Source organism: Ornithorhynchus anatinus, chromosome 2, assembly GCF_004115215.2.
Source record: "Ornithorhynchus anatinus isolate Pmale09 chromosome 2, mOrnAna1.pri.v4, whole genome shotgun sequence".
Lineage (NCBI taxonomy): Eukaryota > Metazoa > Chordata > Mammalia > Monotremata > Ornithorhynchidae > Ornithorhynchus > Ornithorhynchus anatinus.
In genome coordinates, this window is record NC_041729.1 from 124,727,567 (window position 1) to 124,750,356 (window position 22,790).

A 22,790-nucleotide genomic window follows, 5' to 3' on the forward strand; every position below is an offset into this window, starting at 1 on the left:
GCAAAAGGGGCCTTCACTATAGCCTTCCTAGAATAAGAAGGCATCACTGAGTCCACGTAAAGTTATGCCAGTCCTCTTAGTTTCCACCACTGTTGCCTAAAGCCACAATAGACCTATGTCCAGATTTAGACTGATTTTCCTTATCCCTTGGCGGGATACATATTACATTTTCTACTGTGCATAATCGTATCCTATATATAGAGTCCACCAGTTCCCACTAGTAGCTGCACCTCCCCAGTTCAGTTCTAAGTATGACAAAGGAGATTAGGGAAGACTGAGGAACAGCAATAGCTGTGGGCACAGACAACCCTCCCCTTCTCTTCCCTGTCCCCTTTTTGATGGGGTGGAAGCTGGGAGTGGAGGGGTGACAGAGCTATATAGCCCAGTAATATAGCTTGTTGCTATGAAAAATACTGGACCATAGGATGGTAAGACTGGGGAGAATGGGGGACAATGTTTAGGCAACCAGGTGGCAGGATAAATGCTAAGGAGAAGAGGGAAATAAGGAGGCAGAGGCAGTGGGGAGGACTTAAAGGGTAAATTTGTCTTACCTGCAAGGCCTGGTCATCATATTGGGACTGGTCCTGGAATGGTACCAAACAAATTTCATGTAAGTTGAGGGGAAAACATACCCTACAATACAGTTATTCATGATACAGTCACATGTTCAAGGAGCACATGAATATATCATGTGATATGCATGTTCAGGTGAATCCCTGGTTTCATAAAACCCATAATACATATTTAAGGATTTTAAAGTCCCAACCATCAAACTAGATCTGATTGAAGCCAGTACATGATTTTATTTTCAGTGCCCACTACTCTCCAGTCAATTTGCTTCTTCTGGCACGGTTCTTCTCCTTCTGCATCTCCCCAGATTCTCCCTTCTGGTATTTTGTAAAACCAGAAAGTCTTAGAGCTTTGCTCAAACCCTGAGATTCACTGCCAAAAGAAGAGAGAGGCAGGAGAATGTCACTGGGCTCCCAGATAAAGCTCTCCAAATGCTCAGGTTTCACCCTGGCTTCTTACCCCAAGAGGCAGGAAGCTGGCTCAGTTTTACCCCAGCTATCTCCACTCTCACATACTGCTTTGACTCCAACCTATACCTTGCCATATGCTACCAGCTCCAACCTCTCTGCAGCCATTCTTTGGGGGCAGTGGCACTGGCTATTGTGGCCATATATGTCCTCTGAAGGATGATTGCCTTGGGGAAAAAAAATGCCAGATCTCTATGGCCATGGAATAGGACTGCTCTTCTGGAGAGAGTAGCAGACACCTTTAGAAGTACATTCAGCAGGTTAGTCAGAAGAGAGAGCAGTGAGCTGAGGCCAGTGGACGTAGATGGCACAGGAAACAAAAGTGACTCAAATATGGAGTTCCTAAGAATCCTGGGGTCTGGAAAAAGATCAGTGTATTAATCAATTATAATTATGGAATGCTTACCATGTGCAGAATACTGCACTAAACTCTTGGGAGAGATCATTATAACTAGTGGTAGACATAGTCCTTCCCCACAAGCAATTTACAGTCTAGACGGGGGAGACAGACATTAAATTAAATTAAACTGAAATAAACTAAAGATATGTACATTAGTGCTGTGTGGGGCTGAGGGTGGAGTGAATAATAAGTGATTAAAGGGTACAGATCCAAGTGCAAGTGTGATGCAACAGGGAGAGGGAGTAGGGGAAATGAGGAATTAGTCAGGAAAGGCCACTTGGAGGAAGTGTGATTTCATTAATGCTTTTTAAATCGTGGAGTGATGGTCTCTTGGCTCTGCAGGATGAAAGAGTTTTAGGCCAGAGATAGGATGTGGGCACGAGTAGTTGGTGCTGATATTGGATCAAGGTTGGTGCTAGAGTCAAGTGAGGATGCTGGGTTGTAGTAAAAATCATGGAGGTAAGAAAGGGGGACACAAAATGATTGAATGCTTTGAACTCATAGGAAGGAGTTTCTCTTTATTGCAAAGGTGCATGGACAACTAATGGAGGCTCTTGAGAAGTGGGGAAACATAGATTGGATTTTAGAGAAATAATCTGGGCAACAAATGGAGTCTGGACTGGAGAGCAGAGAGGCAGGAGGCAGGGAGATATAGGAGATGGCTGATGCAGTACTCAAGGTGGGAGGGCTTGGATCAGCATAGGAACACTTTGAACCTTGTTATGAGTAGGGAACATGTCTAGCGACTTTGCTATATTGCGCTTTTCCAAATGCTTAGTAAATCGTATAGAGAAGCATCTGGCATCTGGCCTAGTGGCAAGAGCACGGGCTTGAGAGCCAAAGGACGTGTGTTCTAAACCTGGCTCTGCCATTTACCTGCTGTATGATCTTGAGCAAGTCACTTCATATCTCTGTGCCTCATTTACCTCATCTGTAAAATAGAGATTAAGGCTGTGAGCCCCATGTGGGACAACCTGCTTACTTTGTATCTACCCGAGCGCTTAGAACAGTGCTTGGCACATAGAGTTACACTTAACAAATACCATAATTATTAATTATTATTATGAGCAGAGTAAGCACTCAATAAATATGATTGATTGACTTGAGGGTGAGAAGAATGAATGTACATTAGGTTTGAAGGAGAAGAGAGTTCTGGGCAAGAGGCAGGACAAAGAGTTGGCTGAGATAGACAAGATCAAGGTACAGTGAGTAGGTAAATCACGGATTCTAATCTCACTCTGCCACCTGTCTGCTATGTGATCTTGGGCAAGTCACTTCACTTCTCTGGGCCTCACTTCCCTCATCTGTGAAATGGGGATTGAGAGTGTGAGCCCCATGAGAGACAGGGAGTGTGTCCAATCCTATTTGCCTTCATCCACCCCAGCCCTTAGTACAGTGCCTGGCACATTGAAAAGCACTTAACAAATGCCGTAATTATTATTAGAGGAGTGAAGTGTAGGGTTGGATTGTAATAGGAAATCAGGGAGGCAAAGTAAGAGGGGGGCAAGGTGATTGAGTGCTTTAAATTCTATAGTAAGGAGTTTCTATTTGATACAGAAGTGGATGGACAACTGCTGTGGGGGTTTTGAGGAGTGGGGAAACATGGACTGAACTGTTTGGTAGAAAAATGATCCTGGTAGAAGAGTGAAGTATGTAGGCAGGTAGATCAGCAAGGAGGTTAATGTAGTAAAGTGTAATGGAATGAGTACTTGGATTAACATGTTAGCAATTTGGATGGCAAAAAAAAGGTGGATTTTAGCATTGCTGTGAAGGTTTAATTGACAAGATTTGGTGGCAGAGTGTATATGTGAGTTGAATGGGAGAGGTGAGTCAAGAATAACACCAATTACAGTTCCTCCAGACTGTCAGCTCCTTAAGTGTAGGGAATGTGTCTACCACTTTGTTATATTCCCTCAAGTACTCAGTTCAGTGTGCTCTGCACATAGTAAGTACTCAGTAAATATGATTGATTGGCTCCCTAATGTTGATGCTAGGAGACAGGCCAGGCAGGATCAGGAACCTGTTCATCAGAGACTCTGAAAAATTTTCTTCTATATTTCAAGTTGGCAGTAATGCATGACTTTAGTAGGGACCATGTGAATTGCTGGCTTATTTTAAAAAAATACAAAGTGGAAGAATTGTATGGGGCTGAGAAGCAGGAATTAAGTGGGTTGCATTTGGGATATGAAGGTCAAGAACTTCCGTAGGAATATTGGTGGAATGAGGGGAGCAGAGGGGAAAGGAGTGCTCTATAGTACAATCTGGAGGGTACAGCTGTCCTGTTGGAGCTAGGTCTATTAAAAAACCTAACTGCTTTATTGACTCACCGTAATTACAACACTTTTTTGCATAAGGTTTTTTTTGGGGGGGGTATCTATACTGAAACTGCTAAAACAAATAAAAGGAAAGACCGTAATCTCCTTGTGACAGGCATCATGTCTACCTATATAATTGTATTGTACTTTACCAGACATTTAGAATGCTACTCTGCACACAGTAAGCACTTTTTAAATGCCATTGATTGATTTAATTATTTTGTGGTAAAATAAGTTATTTTGTAGGATAATGCATTTAAACATAAAGGTAATGGGCAAAAAAAAAAAAAGAATACAAAGAAAAAGTTGGAGAAAAGGGAGAAAGAAGGAAGGAATAAAAAATGGTTCTTGAAACTTAATTCTACTGCACTTTCCCAATATAAAAAAAATTAACAATAGAAATTGCTGCAATCAATAGACAGTCAATGAATTATGGTAAACAACCATTTCCCTGATGACCTCACCATTCTTCCCAAGATTTATCCTGTGATGAGTCCTGATCTCAACTCCACAAGCTTATATCTGAGCTCTTCTATTCCCAGCCCAGGGTTTGTATTCTCCAAGAGCCCATGCCCCTGTTGTTTTGACACTAGTCTTCATATCCCAGCATTGGAACACACATTGCAAAGAAACTCCTCCAGGCTAAGCCTGTATCTGCCAACTTTCTGACCCTACTCCTTTGCTTCCTTAGTGTACGCTGTTGTCCTTGTCTTCTTCAGTCTCAGGTTCTGTGCCAGAGCAGTGAGCTCCTGGATGCTTCCACCATGGAACCCTGAGTGTGGAATCTCTGCTCCTGTCGGCCGGCCCTGGACAGCAGCAGCGTTTCTTTCCCACACTCCTTCCTCTCCCCAACTCCAAATCATAGTCTGTGTTTAGCTCCATGTTGTGGGGAGGGAAATCCAAACCACATGGTCATCCCTGCAAACCGGGGTGGGCCCTGCAGGTTAGAGAAAGGTCTGGAGCTGCCACCACCACGATGTGGATGCTGCACCTCCCCTCGCCCTATTCCCTCTTGGCGGTGGCACATCCTGAAGCCTAAACTGCTACCACTTCGGATTGCCTCTGTGATGTGCAGGTACTTCCATGCCTGCGCATGGTGCCCCCCATCCCCTACTAGAGCCAGGGTCTGGATCTACTCTCAGGCCAGCTCCAGCAGCCCAGGACCAAGAGCCCCTTCCCACTCACACACACCCCAATTCCTATGTGCCAAGGCGCATTCCTCACCTCCTGCCCTAGATTGCAGCCTGCAACGTCTTCTAGAGCTGCTGCCATCGCAGGGGGCCACCAATACCTGCCCTGTTGCAGCTTGGAAGTGTTGCTAGAGCCTGGTATTTCCCCAATGCCTTGGTATCTTTAGGGTGTCTCCCTGCCACTACCCAAGGCTCCAAGATGGCAGATCAGACTATGAGGTGGAGATCAACAGACTGTTGGAAGAGGGACTAAGGGCAGTAAACAGGTACCATTGGAGACCGAGGGATGACAACTACCTGTTTAAACACCAACGAGAAGCCATGGAAACCAACTGGCAGCATGGGGATTAATGATGGTTCGAGCCGGGGGTTCATCTTCAGGAGTCAGCTAGGAATCAGTTTATGAACACATGTATTTTCTGCGCTACACCTCTCTGGAAGTAGTGGCATGTATAGAACAGGCCATCAATCCTTTTAAAATACATTTTTTCATTACCTTCTCAAAAATTGAGGTGGGAGTAAAGGTTTTCAGGGGAGGTGATTTTGTGGGTAAATACTGTAATTGCATATACGTCTTTTTTAGGAAACATATCACCATAGCACAGTCATTCATGATAAATCTATATACCACCATGGCATAGCTGTTCATGATAAATCTATAGTTTTGAGGAAATATTATTAATATATGTTGGGGGGTATGCTCACATTACAAAAGCTGAAGCCAAAGCACCATCTGTTGGAAAATAGCAATTCTTACTTTAAATATTATGAAAATCTCCCCAAATGTATTAGTGGATTCATCTTCTTGATGTGAAAACACACACTGAATTTTGTTTTTTTCTTTTTAAGCATGCAGTGTGAGATTTTAGGCTAATTGAAGTGGAATAATCAAACTGCACTCTACAAATATGATTTTAGAGGCAGTTGATTCAATTTTTTACATGATTTTCTAAAACAAAACAAAAAATCCATGAAAATAACTAGGTAATAAAATCGCTACTAAAGGGAAAGGCAAAAGAAGTTTAGTTAAAACTTCATTTGTGCTAAATTCCAAAAACACCTACCCCCATAGGATTCTAGGAGAAAGTGTGAATAAAGAATGATTGCAATGAATATTTATTGTTTTTTTTTTTTTTACTTGATTTGGGATTGGTATTTTTAGGAAGAAAATTCTAGATTGTTTTCTCTGTCTTATTTTATCTTTCCCTTAATTTATCCTACTGTCTGTTTTCAAGAACTTGAGCCCAATGGAATCATTTCAACTTTAGAAGAAAATGAAAAGAGTTCTAAAGGTACTAAACCAGACCAATCATTGGCATTTAAATCCAATTTATTCTTTCATAAGGACTTAGCTTGAATTACGTGATCACTTATTAATTACATGGCCCTGACACATGAAGATTTAGTTTAATGAAAGTCTTTCATGGATCCAAAGCATAAATCTTCTCTAACTTTATCTTTAATGATATTTCTTGTATTATAACCCTGATAAATACCAGTCTAGGAGGCCTATATAACCTTAGGCTGCATAATAATGAATAAGTTAGAAAGCATATTTCATATTTAGTTTCAGACAACATACAAGTACACTTTGATGGAAAATGATAAAGCATATTGAATGGATCTGTGACAGAGTCATAGGTAGTCGGAGTAATAATAATGCCCAGGGCACTATACTAAGCCCAGTTTGTAGGGGCTCAAAATTTGATGTAGAGAGGGAGAGGAAAAGAGACCTGATGCACAGGGAAGAAACAACAGACTAAGTTTAACAAATCAAAAATTCCACAAAAATAATGACCACAACAATAAGAGCAGTACATTTCTGCTGAGATGGAACAGGTCACCGGCATCCTTGGTCTGAACTGGTTCTAACTGTCAGGAAGGCAGGGCCTCATCCTTTATTCACTCGGAGGGGTAGTCTGAATCCACACCAAGTGGACAAATGGAAAGCTGTTAACGGTTGTGTGGAAGTTTCCCAAGCAGTGAGAGGCACAATGGTCTGAGCTTCTCCTGGTTAGATTTTCATAGGGAAATCATTGGCCTTTGCATTTAAGGGTGAATACTGGAGGATTTAGGAGTTGAGCAGGGACTAAGTGACCAGTGTCCTGGGGTTTCCTTTAGGATTAGATTCAGGAGTCTGACCATCGCGGGCCCAGCTTCCTCACCAAGAGCCACAGGACTAGACCTGCACAGGACCTTTGCAGCCTTTACAACCCCAGGGAGGCTGCCAATGCTTTGTAACTAAAGATTATTTCCTTGGAGCAGAGGGGAATCTGAGAACTGTCAACTTCCCAAACTATCCACTCAATTGATGTGACTCCTTACAATCAACTCCTATCTTACCTCTCTTTTCTCTTACTTTAAACTGGCTTACACATTTTTCTCTTCTAGCACCACCCTACTCATACTTCCTTATGAATGGGGAATTGTGTCTACCAACATTATGTATTGTACTTTCCCAAGCACTTAGTACAGTTGTCCCTGTACAGTAAGCACTCAGTAAATATGACTGATTGTACCATGATCTTTTCTGCCTTGCTGTCTATTACTTTGCCCACATCCTTCCCCAGGCCTGGAAGTTCCTCCTCCTTCATATTCTCACAGAGGGCAGGGAACATGTCTACCAACTCTGTTATATTGTACTCCCTCAACCACTTACTTAGTACAGTGCTCTGCACACAGTAAGTGCTCAATAAATGTGATTGATTGATATATGATAAAGCTCAACTACCCACACTTTAAAAACCTTATTAAAATCATATCTCCTCCAAGAGGCCTTCCCTGACTATAAGACCTCATTTCCTTCAGTATTTGTCCTCCCTTCTGCATCACCTATGTACTTTGATAGTCAACCCATCCAATCTTACAGCATTTATGTATATATATTTATACCTTGTATATTTCCCCTATCTGTAATTTATTTTAACATCTGTCTATCTCTCTGACTAAAAGCTCCTTGAAAGTAGAGTAGACATTAACCTACCAACTCTACTGTGAGTGTTTAGTGCAGAGCTTTGCACACAGTAAGCGCTCAATAAATATGATTAATAATAATGATATAATTCTGCATTTTACCAAGCACTAAGTACAGTACGCTGCACATCTACTAAGCACTCAAAAGATGTCACCGATTGTTAGACTGTTTGTTGCTGTTTGAGATCCATTGTTACCACCAGTCTTTTACCTCCTAGATTAAGAGTCCCTAATAAGACAGGCACTAAATTTGTTCTGGGTTTTTAGTTTGTTTTCTATCCCCACGCTTAACACAGTGCTTGGCAGATAAATAGTGCTTGAGGTAAAAATATAACAAACAAGAGCCAATTTCCGGCTTTGGTAGGGCCAAGAGCAAATTTTACCCCTTCAGTATGCTCTAGCACTAGTCTAGCTCTCTGTCTCTTGTTTTGTTGTTGTTTTTTTTGACTCCTTCTGAGGTAAGGTTGGCGGGTGAGGGAAAGGATAGTGTGTACAATTTAGATGATCTCTTTGGCCAGTCTTATGGCAATGCTGCTCCAAAAGATGGAGAAAAGTTCAGAGAAAACAACTAGTTTTTTCAAGGAATTAAGCCCTAAAATCAAGAAAGCAGAGAAGTATTGTCGAATACTCAAATAATTCTACATGTGATGGTAAGGTAGATTATACAAAGACATTTTGGAGACTTTTTTACTTTGGAAAATTTGGGTTTTGGTCAGAATCTGCATGTGGCAAACTTAATGTTAAGCACAATTCAAATTTCAGAGGAAATAACCATTGCAGATTACCATTAAAAGTATTGGAGATACATAATTTTTTCACCTTTAAGGAAAAGGAAAAGGAAATTTGTTTTTTTAAAAAACATTATGTGTTTTTTTGATAGAGACTCAGCCATTATGACCATGATAGCACCAAAAAAGTGTTAAAAGTGTAATGTATTGTTTGTCCTCAAATATTTTTCCATCTCCATTGTATTTGTATGCATACATAACATGAAATAATGAGGAGGATACACTCAGAAGTACAGAGGAATGTTCATGTGTATATAACATAATTTTTTTTACCCTGCCTTAAAACACTTATCTTTGAAACTAGGGAAAGTATAAGGGCATGCTTATAATACATGCATTTCTCTTCAGTTTGTCACTTCACTCATTAAACCTGTCATTTATAGCAGGAAATCCTACATCTGAAAGCATCCTCTCATTTGTCAAAGCACTTGTTTAAAAAATAGTTAATGTTGGGAGGATTATATTTCTAAACTAAAAAGCACATTCCCATGTTCTTGTATAATAACTAAACCTTCTCCAAAGGTTTGTCTTTCAATGTGCAGCCACAGCCTACAGCCAAAGTGCTCCTGACCACATGCAAAAGAAAATTTGTTTTTATGCTACTTGCTTAATTTAATGTTCTCTACTTCTCCACTATTTCCTGATTTTCTTATCAAAAGTGGCTCTACTGCATTTATTATATGTAAAGGTTTTATTTGAAATTTTAACTTCATGCTGGGTTTATAAAGATGAATGTCAAGTATAAGAAAACTGAACATAAATTCTTTCAGTAGTATTAAAGCACCATATACTAGTATTCTCATACAATGATTCATTTCATATATTGAAATATATCTCTTATTACAATTCAGTAAATTCAGGGTGTACTGTAGATGAGGTAGCAGCCATTGAAGTTTAATGAAATTATTCAAGATCTGCAACCTAGCCACCTGAGTTTAAATAAAAATGGACTGCAGTAAGATTAACAAACTTTTGCCTCATGCGTTTACTTTAATCATTATTAAAAATAAAAATTGAATTCATCTTGTAGGAGGAATGAAGTAATGCTTAAAAAAATTAATATTCTTCATAAAAAAGGATTCTTTCAGTGTTACTTCTAAACAAGTCACTGCATATTCTCATTGTATAGTGGGAGTAATTTCACAGTCCACCAAGGCAATAAGTAACTGCAGTGAAAATTGAAAATGAGCAATAAAACAACAGGATATGTATGTAGCTATAGAGTTGAAATAAACAATCTTCTTAGATTTTCACCTTTTGCCATCTACCACCCAAGGGTGGAATTAATTAATATCAATTGAAAGCTAATATAATGGGAAATGAAAGTAATGAAGAAACCATTCTGCTGCAGGTGTTTTTCCTTATTTTATATTAATTGATATACATATGTCCTTTGTGTTCCAAGATGACTCTACTGATGGTAGATTTTTATCAGTGTAGGCAAGTATGACTCATAATACAGAATTGGAACGGCAATTTGCTTACTCCTTATTTTACCACTGCATTTATTACTCAAAGTGCTTGACATCTTTTTTTTCCTCTGTGTCACTCTCTTCCTAAGCTTCTTTCTAAGGAAGAGATCATGTGGCTTAGTGGAAAGAGCACAGATATGGAAACAGAGAACTTGGTTTCTAATTCCAACTCTGCCATGTGCCTGCTGTATGTCCTAGAGCAAGATATTTAACTTCTCTGTGCCTCAGTTACTTCATATTCAAAATGAGGATTCAGTATCTGTTCACCATCCTAGTTAGGTTGTGAGCCCTGTGTGGGACTTGGACAGTGTCTGACCTGATCAGCCTGTATCTTCTCCAGGGCTTAGAATACTGCTTTTTTATGGTCTAGTGGAAAGAGCACAGGCCTGGGAGTCAGAAGGTCATGAGTTCTAATCTCAGCCCCACCACTTGTCTGCTGTGTGACCTTGGTAATAATAATAATAATGTTGGTATTTGTTAAGCGCTTTCTATGTGCTGAGCACTGTTCTAAGTGCTGGGGTAGACACAGGGGAATCAGGATGTCCCACGCGGGACTCACAGTCTTAATCCCCATTTTACAGATGAGGTCACTGAGGCACAGAGAAGTTAAGTGACTTGCCCACAGTCACACAGCTAAGTGGCAGAGCTGGGATTCAAACTCATGATCTCTGACTCCAAAGCCCGTGCTCTTTCCACTGAGCCACGCTCACTTTCATTTCTCTGTGCCTCAGTTTACTTCATCTATAAAATAGGGATTAAGAGTGTGAGACATGTGGGACAGAGACTGCATCCAACCTGATTTGGTTGTATCCACCCCAGTGCTTAGTACAGTGCCTGGCACATAGTAAGTGCTTAACAAATACCAGAATTATTATTTTTTTTATGGTATTTCTTAAGCACTTAATATGTGCCAGACACTGTTCTGTTGAGGAAGATATAAGATATTCAGATTGACCAAGTCCATGACCAACATGGGGCTCACAGTCTTAATCTCTATTTTACAGATGAGATAACTGAGGCCCAGAGAAGTTGTGACTTGTTCAAGGTCACACAGCAGACAAGTGGCAGTGGCAGGATCAGAACCCAGGTCCTTCTGACTTCTAATTCAGTGCTCTATCCACTAGACCATGCCACTCCTTACTATGTGCTTGACATGGAGTAAGTGCTTAATAAATACTACAATTATTATCCCATTCTTAATGAAACATCATAAGGGGATCTATTTTTGGCTGCTCTCTTCAAACCTACCATGTCCATTTTGTTCTTTCAACACAGGATGTATAAGCCAGGTTCCTATGTGGACATTAGTCCTCTAACCAGATGTATTTCACTTAGCTTCTAATATTCATAGAGTTACTGGATCCCACCCCTGTCTTTCCAATCACTAGATAATACCACTATCTTCCCTATCTCAGAAGCCCATAACCTTGGTGTTGTCCTCAATTCATCCTTCTCTCACACAGCCCACATATGCAATGTTTCCAAATGCTGTCTAGTATACCTTCACAACATTATTAAAATCCACGCTTTCCTCTTCAAACTACAACTAGGATGATCCAAGCTCTTTCTTATCCCACCTTGACTAATACACCTGGCTCCTCACTGCCTTCTGCTGTGACCTTGGGCAAGTCACTTAACTTCTCTGTGCCTCCGTTTCCTCAACTGTAAAATGGGCATTAAAAACCTGTTCTTCCTCCTATTTACCTCCTTTTTCTGTCTCTGTCTTCTGCCTTCTATCTCTCTCTCCAGGCCAGTCCATACTTCAATCTGTGGCCCTGATCATTTTTCTAAATAAAAACAGTCCAAATTCTCCAGTCCTCAAGACTCTGATGCCTGACTGCTTGTTTTGTTTTGCTCCCTGTCTCCCCCTTTTAGGCTATGAGGCCATTGTTGGGCAGGGATTGTCTATATCTGTTGCCAAATTGGACATTCCAAGTGCTTAGTACAGTGTTCTGCACACAATAAATTAGACTGAATGAATGAATGAACCTCCAATGGTTGTTCAAACACCTCCACATAAAACAGAAATTCCTTACCACTGGCTTTAAAGTACTCAATCAGCTTAACCCCTCCTACCTCACCTCACCAATCTCCTGCTACAGCCTAGCTCACACACTTTGCTCCTCCAGTGCCAGCTTGCTCACTGTGCCCTAATGTCATCTATCTCTTTGCCAACCTCTTTACTACACCCTCCCTCTAGCCTGGAACTCCATCCCTCTCCATATACAACAGACTACCACTCTCCCCACTCTCCCCATTTTCAAAGCCTTATTAAGGTCACATCTCTTCCCTGATTAAGCCTTTTTTCCACCTGGCTCCTTCTCCCTTTTGCATCTTCTATGAAATTGTGTCTGTGCCCTTTGGGCATTTGTTATTCATCATGCCCACTCAGTCCCACTGCACTTATGTACATATCCATGAATGAAATATCTATCTATATGAATGTCTGTCTCCCCTTCTAAACTGCAAGCTTGTTGTAGGCAGGGAACATTACTGCAGGGGTGTGTTGTGCTCTCTCCCAGGTGTTTAGTACAGTACAATAAGCTCTCAATAAATGCAACTGATTTATTAGAGAGTTAGGAGAGATGAACTGAGGTGATTTATGGCATTGTTGTAGTCTAAGAAACCAGATTTTATTCATATGTTTTACGGTATTTGTTAAGCACTTACTGCGTCAGGCATACTTCTAAAATGCTGGGTAGATAAAAGTTAATCAGGTGGGACATAGTTCCTATCCCAAATTTGCTCAGGAGGAAGAACATGGTTTTAAGCCCCATTTTACAGTTGAGGAAATAGAGGCACAGAGAAGTTAATTGACTTGCCTAAGGTCACAAAACAGCAAAGTGGAGGAGGCAGAATTGAACCTCTGAATACCAGGCCTTAGATAACACTGCTTCCCAGTTCAAATTCAAACAATACTCTCATAATTCCTCTCAGGTCAAATTACACAATATACATCTTAAGCCTTTGGAAACTATGCCCATTTGCCAAATAGCATTAATTTAAAAAAGCAAAGAAAGGCCACTTCCAAGAGAAAAAAAAAGTAAGTCCAATAGTGAGCCAAATGATCCAAATGGCTTTTGCTGCTGCCAAATCAGTAAAAGTTTGCTCTAAGATTTCACTCTACTCCTAGATTATTTTGCCTATATTTCTTCCTTGTCCAAATGCTTCTTAAGGCACTGCAAAAGGTGACTAGGCAGAACTTCCCTACTGAAAAAATGCCAAAGCTTATAATCATCCAGCAACTTGATGCATTAGCCCCATCACAAGATCACTTAAGTATCCTTTGTCAAGATGTTCTTTTCAAGAGAGCAAGTATTTTAAGAATGATTTTTTTCCACTACAGCTCTGAGCTTGAACAAGAAGATGTGGGAATTTGCCACTTGATCAGAACAGAAGTCCTACAGGATTTATAATTTAGGGTTTTCTTTAATTACAGGCTGTAAGAGGCTTTCACAGGCCTATATCATACTCAACAGACCTTTATGGGTCCTTAACACCCGGCATTGGCTGCATAGAAATTTTTAACATGCAACCAGACACTTTTTGATTAAAAAATAACAAACCAGAGGGAATAAACTGAATGGTGGTTAGGTAGGAAAATTAAAATAAGGATTCAAATAAGATTTGTCTAAATTATTTGATTGTAACTTTCCTCTAATATATACAAAACACATTTAGCACTGACAATGTACGGACATTCCATTACTCACTATTTGCACATACTGTTGACTCTCTGCTGGTGTGTGCATCACTTGTAGCCTTTCTCTTGCTTTTTTAATCTCAATTTTAATTTTACTATTTTCATGATCTTTCTTCAAGGAGACACAATCCGTGCGGAGTAGTGTGGCCTAGTGAAAAGAGGGATTGGGAATCAGAGGCCCTGGGTTCTATTCCTGGCTCTACCAATTGTCTGCTGTGTGACCCTGAGGAAGTCACTTAACTTCTCTTTGCCTGTTTCTTCAACTATAAAATGGGGATTTGATAATTGTTCTCCCTCCTATTTAGACTGTGAGTTCCATGTGGGTCAGGAACTGTGTTTGAGCTGAGTAATGTGTTTCTACCTCAGTGCTTAATATAGTGCTTGACAAATAGTAAGCACTTTAAAATGCCATAATTATGATTATGATATTTTAAACAAATTATGTTTTTTGTTAAGTTCTTACTACGTGTCAACCCTGTACAAAGTGTTGGGTTGGATACAAGCTAATTAACTTGGACACAAGCCCTGTCTATAGTCTAAGTAGGAGAGAGAACAGGAGAATCGAGGCACATATTATGATTATGATCATTATTAGTCTTACTTTCCAGTTGCTGCCACCAGACTGGTCCAAATTCTGCTTTAGATTTCCAACAGTACACTTTATTGTATTATTTGACACTTTGCTCTACTTTGTCTTTAAATGTTAGTTCTGCCCTTCCTGTGTGACTATACTTGATATTTAGTTGACCATTCAGCAGATACTTAGAAGTTCTGTTATCCAGATCCAGTTGCCTAGGATGGTGATTTTAAAAGATAATTAGTCAGCAAGAACAATTCCTAGTCCCACGCCTCATGAGTCTGACCAAAAGAAGTTGGTCTACTGCACTGGAAAGTAATGATAATTGTGGGGTTTTTTAAAAATCCTTACTACGTACCTTGGCACTATGCTAGGTACTGGGATGTTTCCTGAAATTCATAGCACAGCTTAATGCACATAGTAGCTACTCAGTAAATGCTGTCGAGCCATGAATTTGTCACAAAATATAATACTGAGCTTTCAAAATGTAAGCACTTAATAGACATTTGCGCAGCAAATGATAGAACCCCATCCTGTTATATATATTAAAAAAAATGACTTCTGAACCTTCCCTGGGCCTTCGGGAGTAAATCAGTGAAGGATTATTGGAGATGAGTCTGCATTGTTGATTTAATGAAAAAAACAACATGTCATAGTTGTTAATGCTTTGGAAACAGACCAGCACTAGGCAGTCCAACATGTTGCTATAGGTAACATCTAAAATATAAAGTCATGTGTAATGGCACTGGACAGCGAATAACATCTGGAACCTCTTAAAGAGAAGGAATTAAAGTATAGCTTGGATATATTTCTGGATGGGAAGGGCTAAATGGACCTAGAATTAGATAGCTTGAAGCAGGACGTATTTTGAGATAACAATAAATCTTAACTGAAAAAGACAGAAGCACAGAATACTGGAAAAAATAAGGGAAACAAAGAACTAGATAAAAAGGAAGAGAGACAGCATTAAAGGAAGGATACTATGATCCTGATTTAAAGGAATGGGTTGGACTGCCAATTCAGTGCCATGTGATTAGAATGATAATGAAAAGCAGTATAGTTAGAGAGCAGAAATGAAAAGCCAAAGACAAGCTTGATGATTCTAAAGCAAGAGTTAGGAAAGGCCTTCAAAATACGTTGACTTATTTCATGAAATATTATTTTTTATGAAATATTTTATTATTATGTTTCATGAAACATACACAAAGAGAAAACCTGAAAATGTTAGACAATCAAAAAAAGGAAGCAAAAAAACAATTTCAAAAAACAGACAAAAATAAGTTGTTGATGATATCAAAAATATCTGATACCTGATCCTATTTATAATGGTTAGTTTATACTTTGTAAAGAATCAACTTTCGATTGTCCAGGTTATTTAATAACCACCAACAACAAAAAAAAACAAGTCCACTGAAGAAATTAAGACTTCAACCAAAATACCTCAAGTAATAGAAAAGTCATAAATAAACAAGACAAAGAAGGATCCTCCACAGACTGAATTCTCCATGCCCTCACTTCAAACAGCATGGTATGTAAAAATATAGCTAGGGGTTATTTTTAAAATGAGGGAATGGAGACCAATCCCATGCAATTGCTATACTTAGCTCTAGATTTCCAAATCACTTGGCCATTACTGGATTTAGAGGTGCAGTCTGTGGCCATGGAGCAGGATGGATCCAGGCCGAAAGATACCAGTGTCCTCTCTGCTAGCAATAATTACTTTCCAAACTACTGTTGAGTGGAAAACAGATTTAAATGCCCACAAATGAATGTATGCAAAGCACTGTACTAAGCACTTTGTTGATTAAAATACAACAGAGTTGGTAGGCATATCTCTGATAGTTACTAGAGTAGCCATTAAAGTATTCCAAAAAAAAAAATTAGCAATTCAAATAAACTTACATTTCAACAAACTTTTCTAACAATTGATGCAACCACAGCATGCAGTGGTGAAAATTTAGCATCTAACCCAGCAAATTAAAATAAACTTTGTAAATCAAGCATCAATCATTATATTTATGACCTCAGTTGTTCCCATAAAAATGGATAGTTGCAGTCCATTCAAATAATCTACAACATTAAAAATTCCTCCTCATTTCAAAGTGTTCTTTTAAAGATGTCATGAAAGAGCACAGGCTTGAGTATCAGAGGTCCTGGGTTCTAAGCCTTGCACGACCACCTATAAGCTGTGTGACTTTGGGCAAGTTACTTAACTTTTCTGTGCCTCATTTACCTCATCTGTAAAATGGGGATTACGACTCTGAGACCCACATAGGGCAACCTAATTACCTTGTATCTACCCCAGTGCTTAGAATAGAGCATGGCACAGCTAACAAATACCATTAATATTGTTATTATCAAGAATTTAAGCTAGTTCCTTCAATTTCTAATAGGAGAAATGCAACATTAATAAATATCAACACTTTTTTAAAAAAATTGCAGTTAGTTACACCATAATGCCTCCACCTTAGTCATTTTTTGATGAAGTTTGTATCGATCAGAACACTGAAAACACCCAAATCAGTCTTTGAGACAAAATTGATAAACTTATTGGCTCCTATACAGCATGGGACATATGTATTTGTATATTACAAATTAATAACCTTTCTAGATAGCTCAGCTTGATGACCATTGATGATGCCCTGCCGGGGCTACTTAGGGATGTATGGTTGGACAGGTGACAACTTTAAGAACTTACTCCTTTACACAGATGAGTCATATAAAGTGTGATTTAACCAGGATCCTCATCTGGAGTTGTAGCACCAGTCTCTAAGATGAAAGTTTGCAAAATAATGCTTTAAATTATTTACAGCCCAATATTGTACCATTAGGATTAGAAGGAACCCAAAATGATGATACTAAATCATAAAGTCTTACAGATTTGTTCTGTTTTGTTTTGTTTTTAGTGTAATGATTCAGTATGGAAGGAAGATCTCTAAAATACTGGGCCAAGAAAGTCAGATACACAAAAAGAGACCAAGAAAACAACAGATCTGTGTATGTGTGTGTATACAACTAGTCCTGCTGACATGGAAGAAATAAGAAAAATTTGCACATATACAGACACACACATGCACATATTTACACCACTATTAACTTATTTGATTAAGATACTACAAATTCAGGCCTTTTCTGAGGACCAATACATTTTTATTCTGTAACTTTCTATAGCTTTCTTCTCTGAACCTGAACTGAGATCAGTATCTAGTTATATTTATAATTTTTATTTCTGTTATCTTATTCAGAACAGGATTAATACATGCACAAAAGCAGAAGCAGCATGGGGTGGTGGATAGAACACTGGCATAGGAGTCAGAAGGTCATGGATTCTAATCAATATGATTGAATGAATGAATGAATGACAGGGACTGTGTTCAACCTGATATGCTTGTATCCACCTCAGCCCTTATTACACGTGCCTGGCACATAGTAAGCACATAGTAAGCACTTAACAATAACCAAAATTACCAATATTATTACTACAGGGAATTAATGAGATTGATTCTTCCATTGCCTAAAAATTATTCCCTAGTTGTAAGTTTGGTAACTTTAAAAGGTTTTAACACTATAGTTACCTTGAAGACAAGTACCCATGTCTACTCTTTAGCATCTATTCCTAACACTTAGTATGGTGGGTACTCAGTGTTATCTAACTGACCTTCAGCTATCAGATTCCAGATGATTGTCTTTCACTTACCCAGGGACCAAGGTCTGTAGGATTCCATATTCCATAATTTCTAAGATGATTAGAGTTAAATTGTTTCCCTTTATTACCAGAATGACAAACATTAAGGCATTTCTAAAGGGCACCCCATTATTAGATTATCTGAAAATTTCAGTCAGAGAGCACTTAAATCACAGATATCCTGATGTCAAAATTTTCCCAATAATGTTAAATTAGAATATGAAAGTTAAAAAATATCATGGAGAGGTGTTGTGTCTACCAACTCAACTATATTTAATATCCAAAAGCACGTAGCACAGTTCTTGGCACATGGTAAATGCTAAATAAATACCACTGATTGATTAAATGTTTGAGAAACACACTTAGTGAATTTTTATAATGTGGGAATTGCAAAACATCACATTAAAGAAAATGTGTTATACCATTCTGATGCTGACATGTGCACAGAAAGATTTTTACGTATCATGACATCCAATACACCGTTTTTAAACCAGCTTGATTGATTACATCCTAATTTCCTAAAAATGTTCTATGCAAAATGAAAAGTGAAAAGAAACTCTGTGATAGAACTGAGTACATTAAATAAATACAGCTTACTCCTGACAGTGCCCATCTAGTAAAAAGTTTGATAAATGTATAGAAATGAACACATGGTAATATATGTTCACATTTATGTAAAAAAGTGCATATGTGCATATACCCAGATAGAATATTTCACGGATTTCAATTTGGTGCAATCTCATACTACTTTTATTTACTTAAATGTTGCAACATGACAGCTGTTTGAAGGTATCTTGAATGTGAAAATCAGTATAATACAACAGCAAGAACAAAATTGTTTTCAATTCAATTAAAATAATCACCATTACTCTAACCATTGTTTTTGCAGCGACAGAAATATTTGATTATTCTGCTGCTACAAAAACAGTGGTCAGAGTAATGATGATTATTTTAATTGAATTGTTTTCCATATGTAAAATAACATTCTTTTAAAAGTACTTATAAGAAGTATGCACTTATAATTCTTGTAACTAAGTAACTCCAATTTTCTCCCTGAGCAACCATTTAACATTGGAGATTTTTCTCAGTGGATTTAAAAGAGATTAAGAGGAGGACTATGGACCTGCTACCCCTACTTAGCTGCATGCTGGGACAGATGCACTGACTTTCTACAGGTCACATTCTCATGTCCTTTGAGGGCATTAAAATTAAGACATTGGACAACACAATTACTCTTTCAGTCTCTTACTGGGAAGCACAGTCACGCTTGCTATTTATGTGCTCAGCACCATCATAAACCTTGGGTTAGATTAAAGGTAATATAGAAACAGCCAATGACCCATATGGGGCTCATAGGTTGACCTGATCCCTCACCTAAATGGCCATCTAGTAAGGCCTTTCCTTGATAAGTGTTGTGCTATACAACTCCTTAGTTTAGTTGCTCTTAGCTACTGAGCTGCATAATAAAGGTGTCATTCCTAAAAAAAAGGAGGAGGGATAAATTATAACTCTATCAAGTTCACAAAAAGGCCAACAGGAATATAGCAAGGGGGCTTTGTTGCCCCGGCCTTTGGCCACCACAATTGCAAGATGTTACTGCCTGACTATAGCACACCATCAGAAATCTCTGGTCCCACAGACTATGCCATGTCAGAGGGAGCTAGCAACAGTGTCAAGGTGATGGCAATGAAAGGCCTGCCATCATAGTTGAGGAGGGACTGCATGACCCCCATTATGGGAGTAATATACCTATTGATTCATTCATTCAATCATATTTATTAAGCGCTTACTGTGTGCAGACCACTTTATTAAGTGCTTGGAATGTACAATTTGACAACAGAGACAATCTCTGCCCAGAAATGGGCTCACAGTCTTAAAAAAGAGAGACAGACAACAAAACAAATAGGCATCAGTACCATCAAAATAGGTAAATATAATCATAGATATCTACACATCATTAATAAAATAGAGTAATAAATAATATATACAAACACAAGTGCTGTAGGGAGGGGAAGGTGGTAGAGTAGAGGGAGGGAGTAGGAGGAATGGGGATGGGAGGAGGGGCAGAGGGAAAGGGACGGCTCAGTCTGGAGCAGGAGAGCTCTCAGTAGGGCTTTGAAGAGGGGAAGAGAATTAGTTTGGCGGATGTGAGGAGGGAGGGCATTCCAGGTCAGTGGTAGGGCAGGGGCTAGGGGTCGACGGTGGGATAGGCGCCAAAGAGGCACCGTGAGGAGGTTAGTGGCAGAGGAGCAGAGTGTATGGGGTGGGCTGTAGAAAGAGAGAAGGGAGGTGAGGTGGGAGGGGGCCAAGTGATGGAGAGCTTTGAAGACGAGTGAGTTTTTGTTTGATGTGAAGGTTGATAGGCAACCACTGGAGGTTTTTGAGGAGGGGAGTAATATGCCCAGAGTGTTTCTGTATAGCGAGTGTGCCATGTGAATTATGGACTGTTTCTGATTTGGTTATATTGTAAAAGCAATTGGTACATAGCATTTGCTTAATACATACTATAATTATAAAGTATTAGTAAAACAGTCCTATAGTCATATGTGGTTACCCCCTACTTGACTGCAAGGATATGTGTCTGCAAGTGGGTGCTCCCTATATGAATTTTGGTAGGTCTGTGTAATTTCCCTACTCCCACTTAAATTTCCAGTTTGAGTTCGGACCTCTAGAGGCTATTTGGAATCATCAGAGGTCTCTTTCTTGGCACATCTTAAGCACTTTGCCTATGAGCTCTTTAGGGCATATCTAGTCTTAGGGCAGGCTAGGAATATACAGAGGGGCAGGCATTCCTGGGAAGATACAGTCTACCTCAGCTTTGCCTTCCTGCCTGGAAGGAAGGTGTAAAAGGAGTAATGTGATAGGTATGGGATGGTTTCCCAGAACAGTTCCTGCCAGGGACTCAGGGGCTCCAGGCCAGGTGGCTCCAGTTGCCAAGGCAGCCCCACTGCTAGGAAACACCAGGAAGCAGAAAATGTTCCCACCATCTGGTAAACCTGTCCTTGAAAGCATGCAGGGTCACATATTCACCTGCTTAAAAGGCAGGGTTTTGGAAGGTAGGTAGCAAGATTTTCCAGAGAGTATAGGTGTATGACTCTTCCAGAGAAGTAAATTAAATCTGATTTCAATTGTCAGTGTGGATATAGATTATATGTAGGGACTATCTGGATTTTTTTTTTTCATTTGATAGGTGTGATTCTTTGGAGTATCAGTGTTTGTATGAATGGGTACTATGGAAGTAGGCATTATTCAAAGTTGGTGGGCCTAATGTTTTTCCTCAATATTTAGGAAGACAGCCCCCCAGTTCCTCATCTCTTCAGTTTATCTAAATATAGCTATTAGGAGAAACAAACCTAGTGGATAAATCAGGGACATAGAGGCAAAAAAACCTGCTTCCATTCCCAGCTTTCCACATGCCTTCTGTGTGGACAAGTCACTTGGACAAGTCATTTAACTTCCCTGTCTCTCAGTTTCATTATCTGTAAAATGGGAATAAATATCTGTTCTCCTTCTCACTAGATTGTGATGAACCCTACATATCAGGGGATGTGTCCAATCAAACTGATTATCCTGTACCTATCCTAGGGCCTAGCTTAATAAATGCAGTTATTATTATACTTCTGAAATGGTGATTAAAACAAATTAATTTTCTTCTCAGAAATATTAAATGACTCCCCTTGACTCACACACAAGTAAAATGTTATGATAATAATTATGTTAATTTGTTAAGTGCTGACTATGTGCCAAGCACTGTTCTAAGCACTGATATAATATGGGATTTTGGATTATATGTAATGCAATCTCTATCCCTCCTTCATAGATGAACCCTTTTCTTATCATCCTTCACCTTATTATTTTTGTTTTTCCTAAACACATTTCCTTACAACTGACAAAACTCTTGTGTCTCTAACCAACTGCTAGCTTCATTTCCCTAAACTGGTAGGTGTTACACTTCCTCGGCTCTTCTACACTGTCTCTTTACTCCAAAACACTCTCTAAAAAAAAAAAAAAAAAAAAAATCCCACACTATCTCCATGAGATTTCAGTGACAAAACCCTACTCCACATCATGCCTACCAACAACTTTCCCCAATGAGTTATGTACTAATGATCACCTGAGCTTTTTATTTATCTTCCTGTGGCTTTCTGAAATCTACCTGGAATCCCTCCTGCCCACTCACCATATTATCCTAGGTTTTTGCTTGCAACCAGCCCTGTTCCACAGGGGGCAGGAAGGACTTAGTGGCAATAGTGTTCTTCTGACTTTAGAATATTGGGAGGCTACTTCTGTGGCTGTTGCTGTAGCTGTAACTGTTGTGAATACTGGACTCTGAATTTCAAGGAGCCTGAAATTCACAACTTCCCTAAGCCACATTTTCTGATTGTTCTTGTTGCATTTATCATTTTCCTTGTCTTATATGTTATTTTTGCATTTTCACCATTTCATCTTTCCTTATGATCTACCTTCCTAGAATTGTGGCCCTTTATGGACCAGGGATTATATTTAGTTTTAATTTATGTGTTTTCCCCCGAATCTTAGAACAGTGTTTTCCACACAGTAAGCACTTAATAAATATGATGACTTCATGTGCTTGCTTTTTTAATGTATTTTAACTATTTCATGATGACTGCCTTGCATTTTTAGTGTTCT

General features: G+C 39.1%; 1 protein-coding gene across 4 annotated transcripts in view; it reads right to left on the reverse strand.

Annotated features, from left to right (window-relative positions):
* The window catches only part of PCDH9 (protocadherin 9), a 1,189,516-nt gene that overhangs the window by 530,261 nt on the left and 636,465 nt on the right, over positions 1-22,790 (reverse strand). For 2 of the 4 annotated variants that reach the window (XM_029058415.2, XM_039911200.1), the window contains exon 3: positions 552-584. The exons of the other annotated variants lie outside the window; for them this stretch is intronic. In XM_029058415.2, coding sequence (XP_028914248.1) covers positions 552-584 — 33 coding nt within the window. The remainder of the gene's footprint in view (positions 1-551; positions 585-22,790) is intronic. 4 annotated transcript variants of the gene reach the window in all.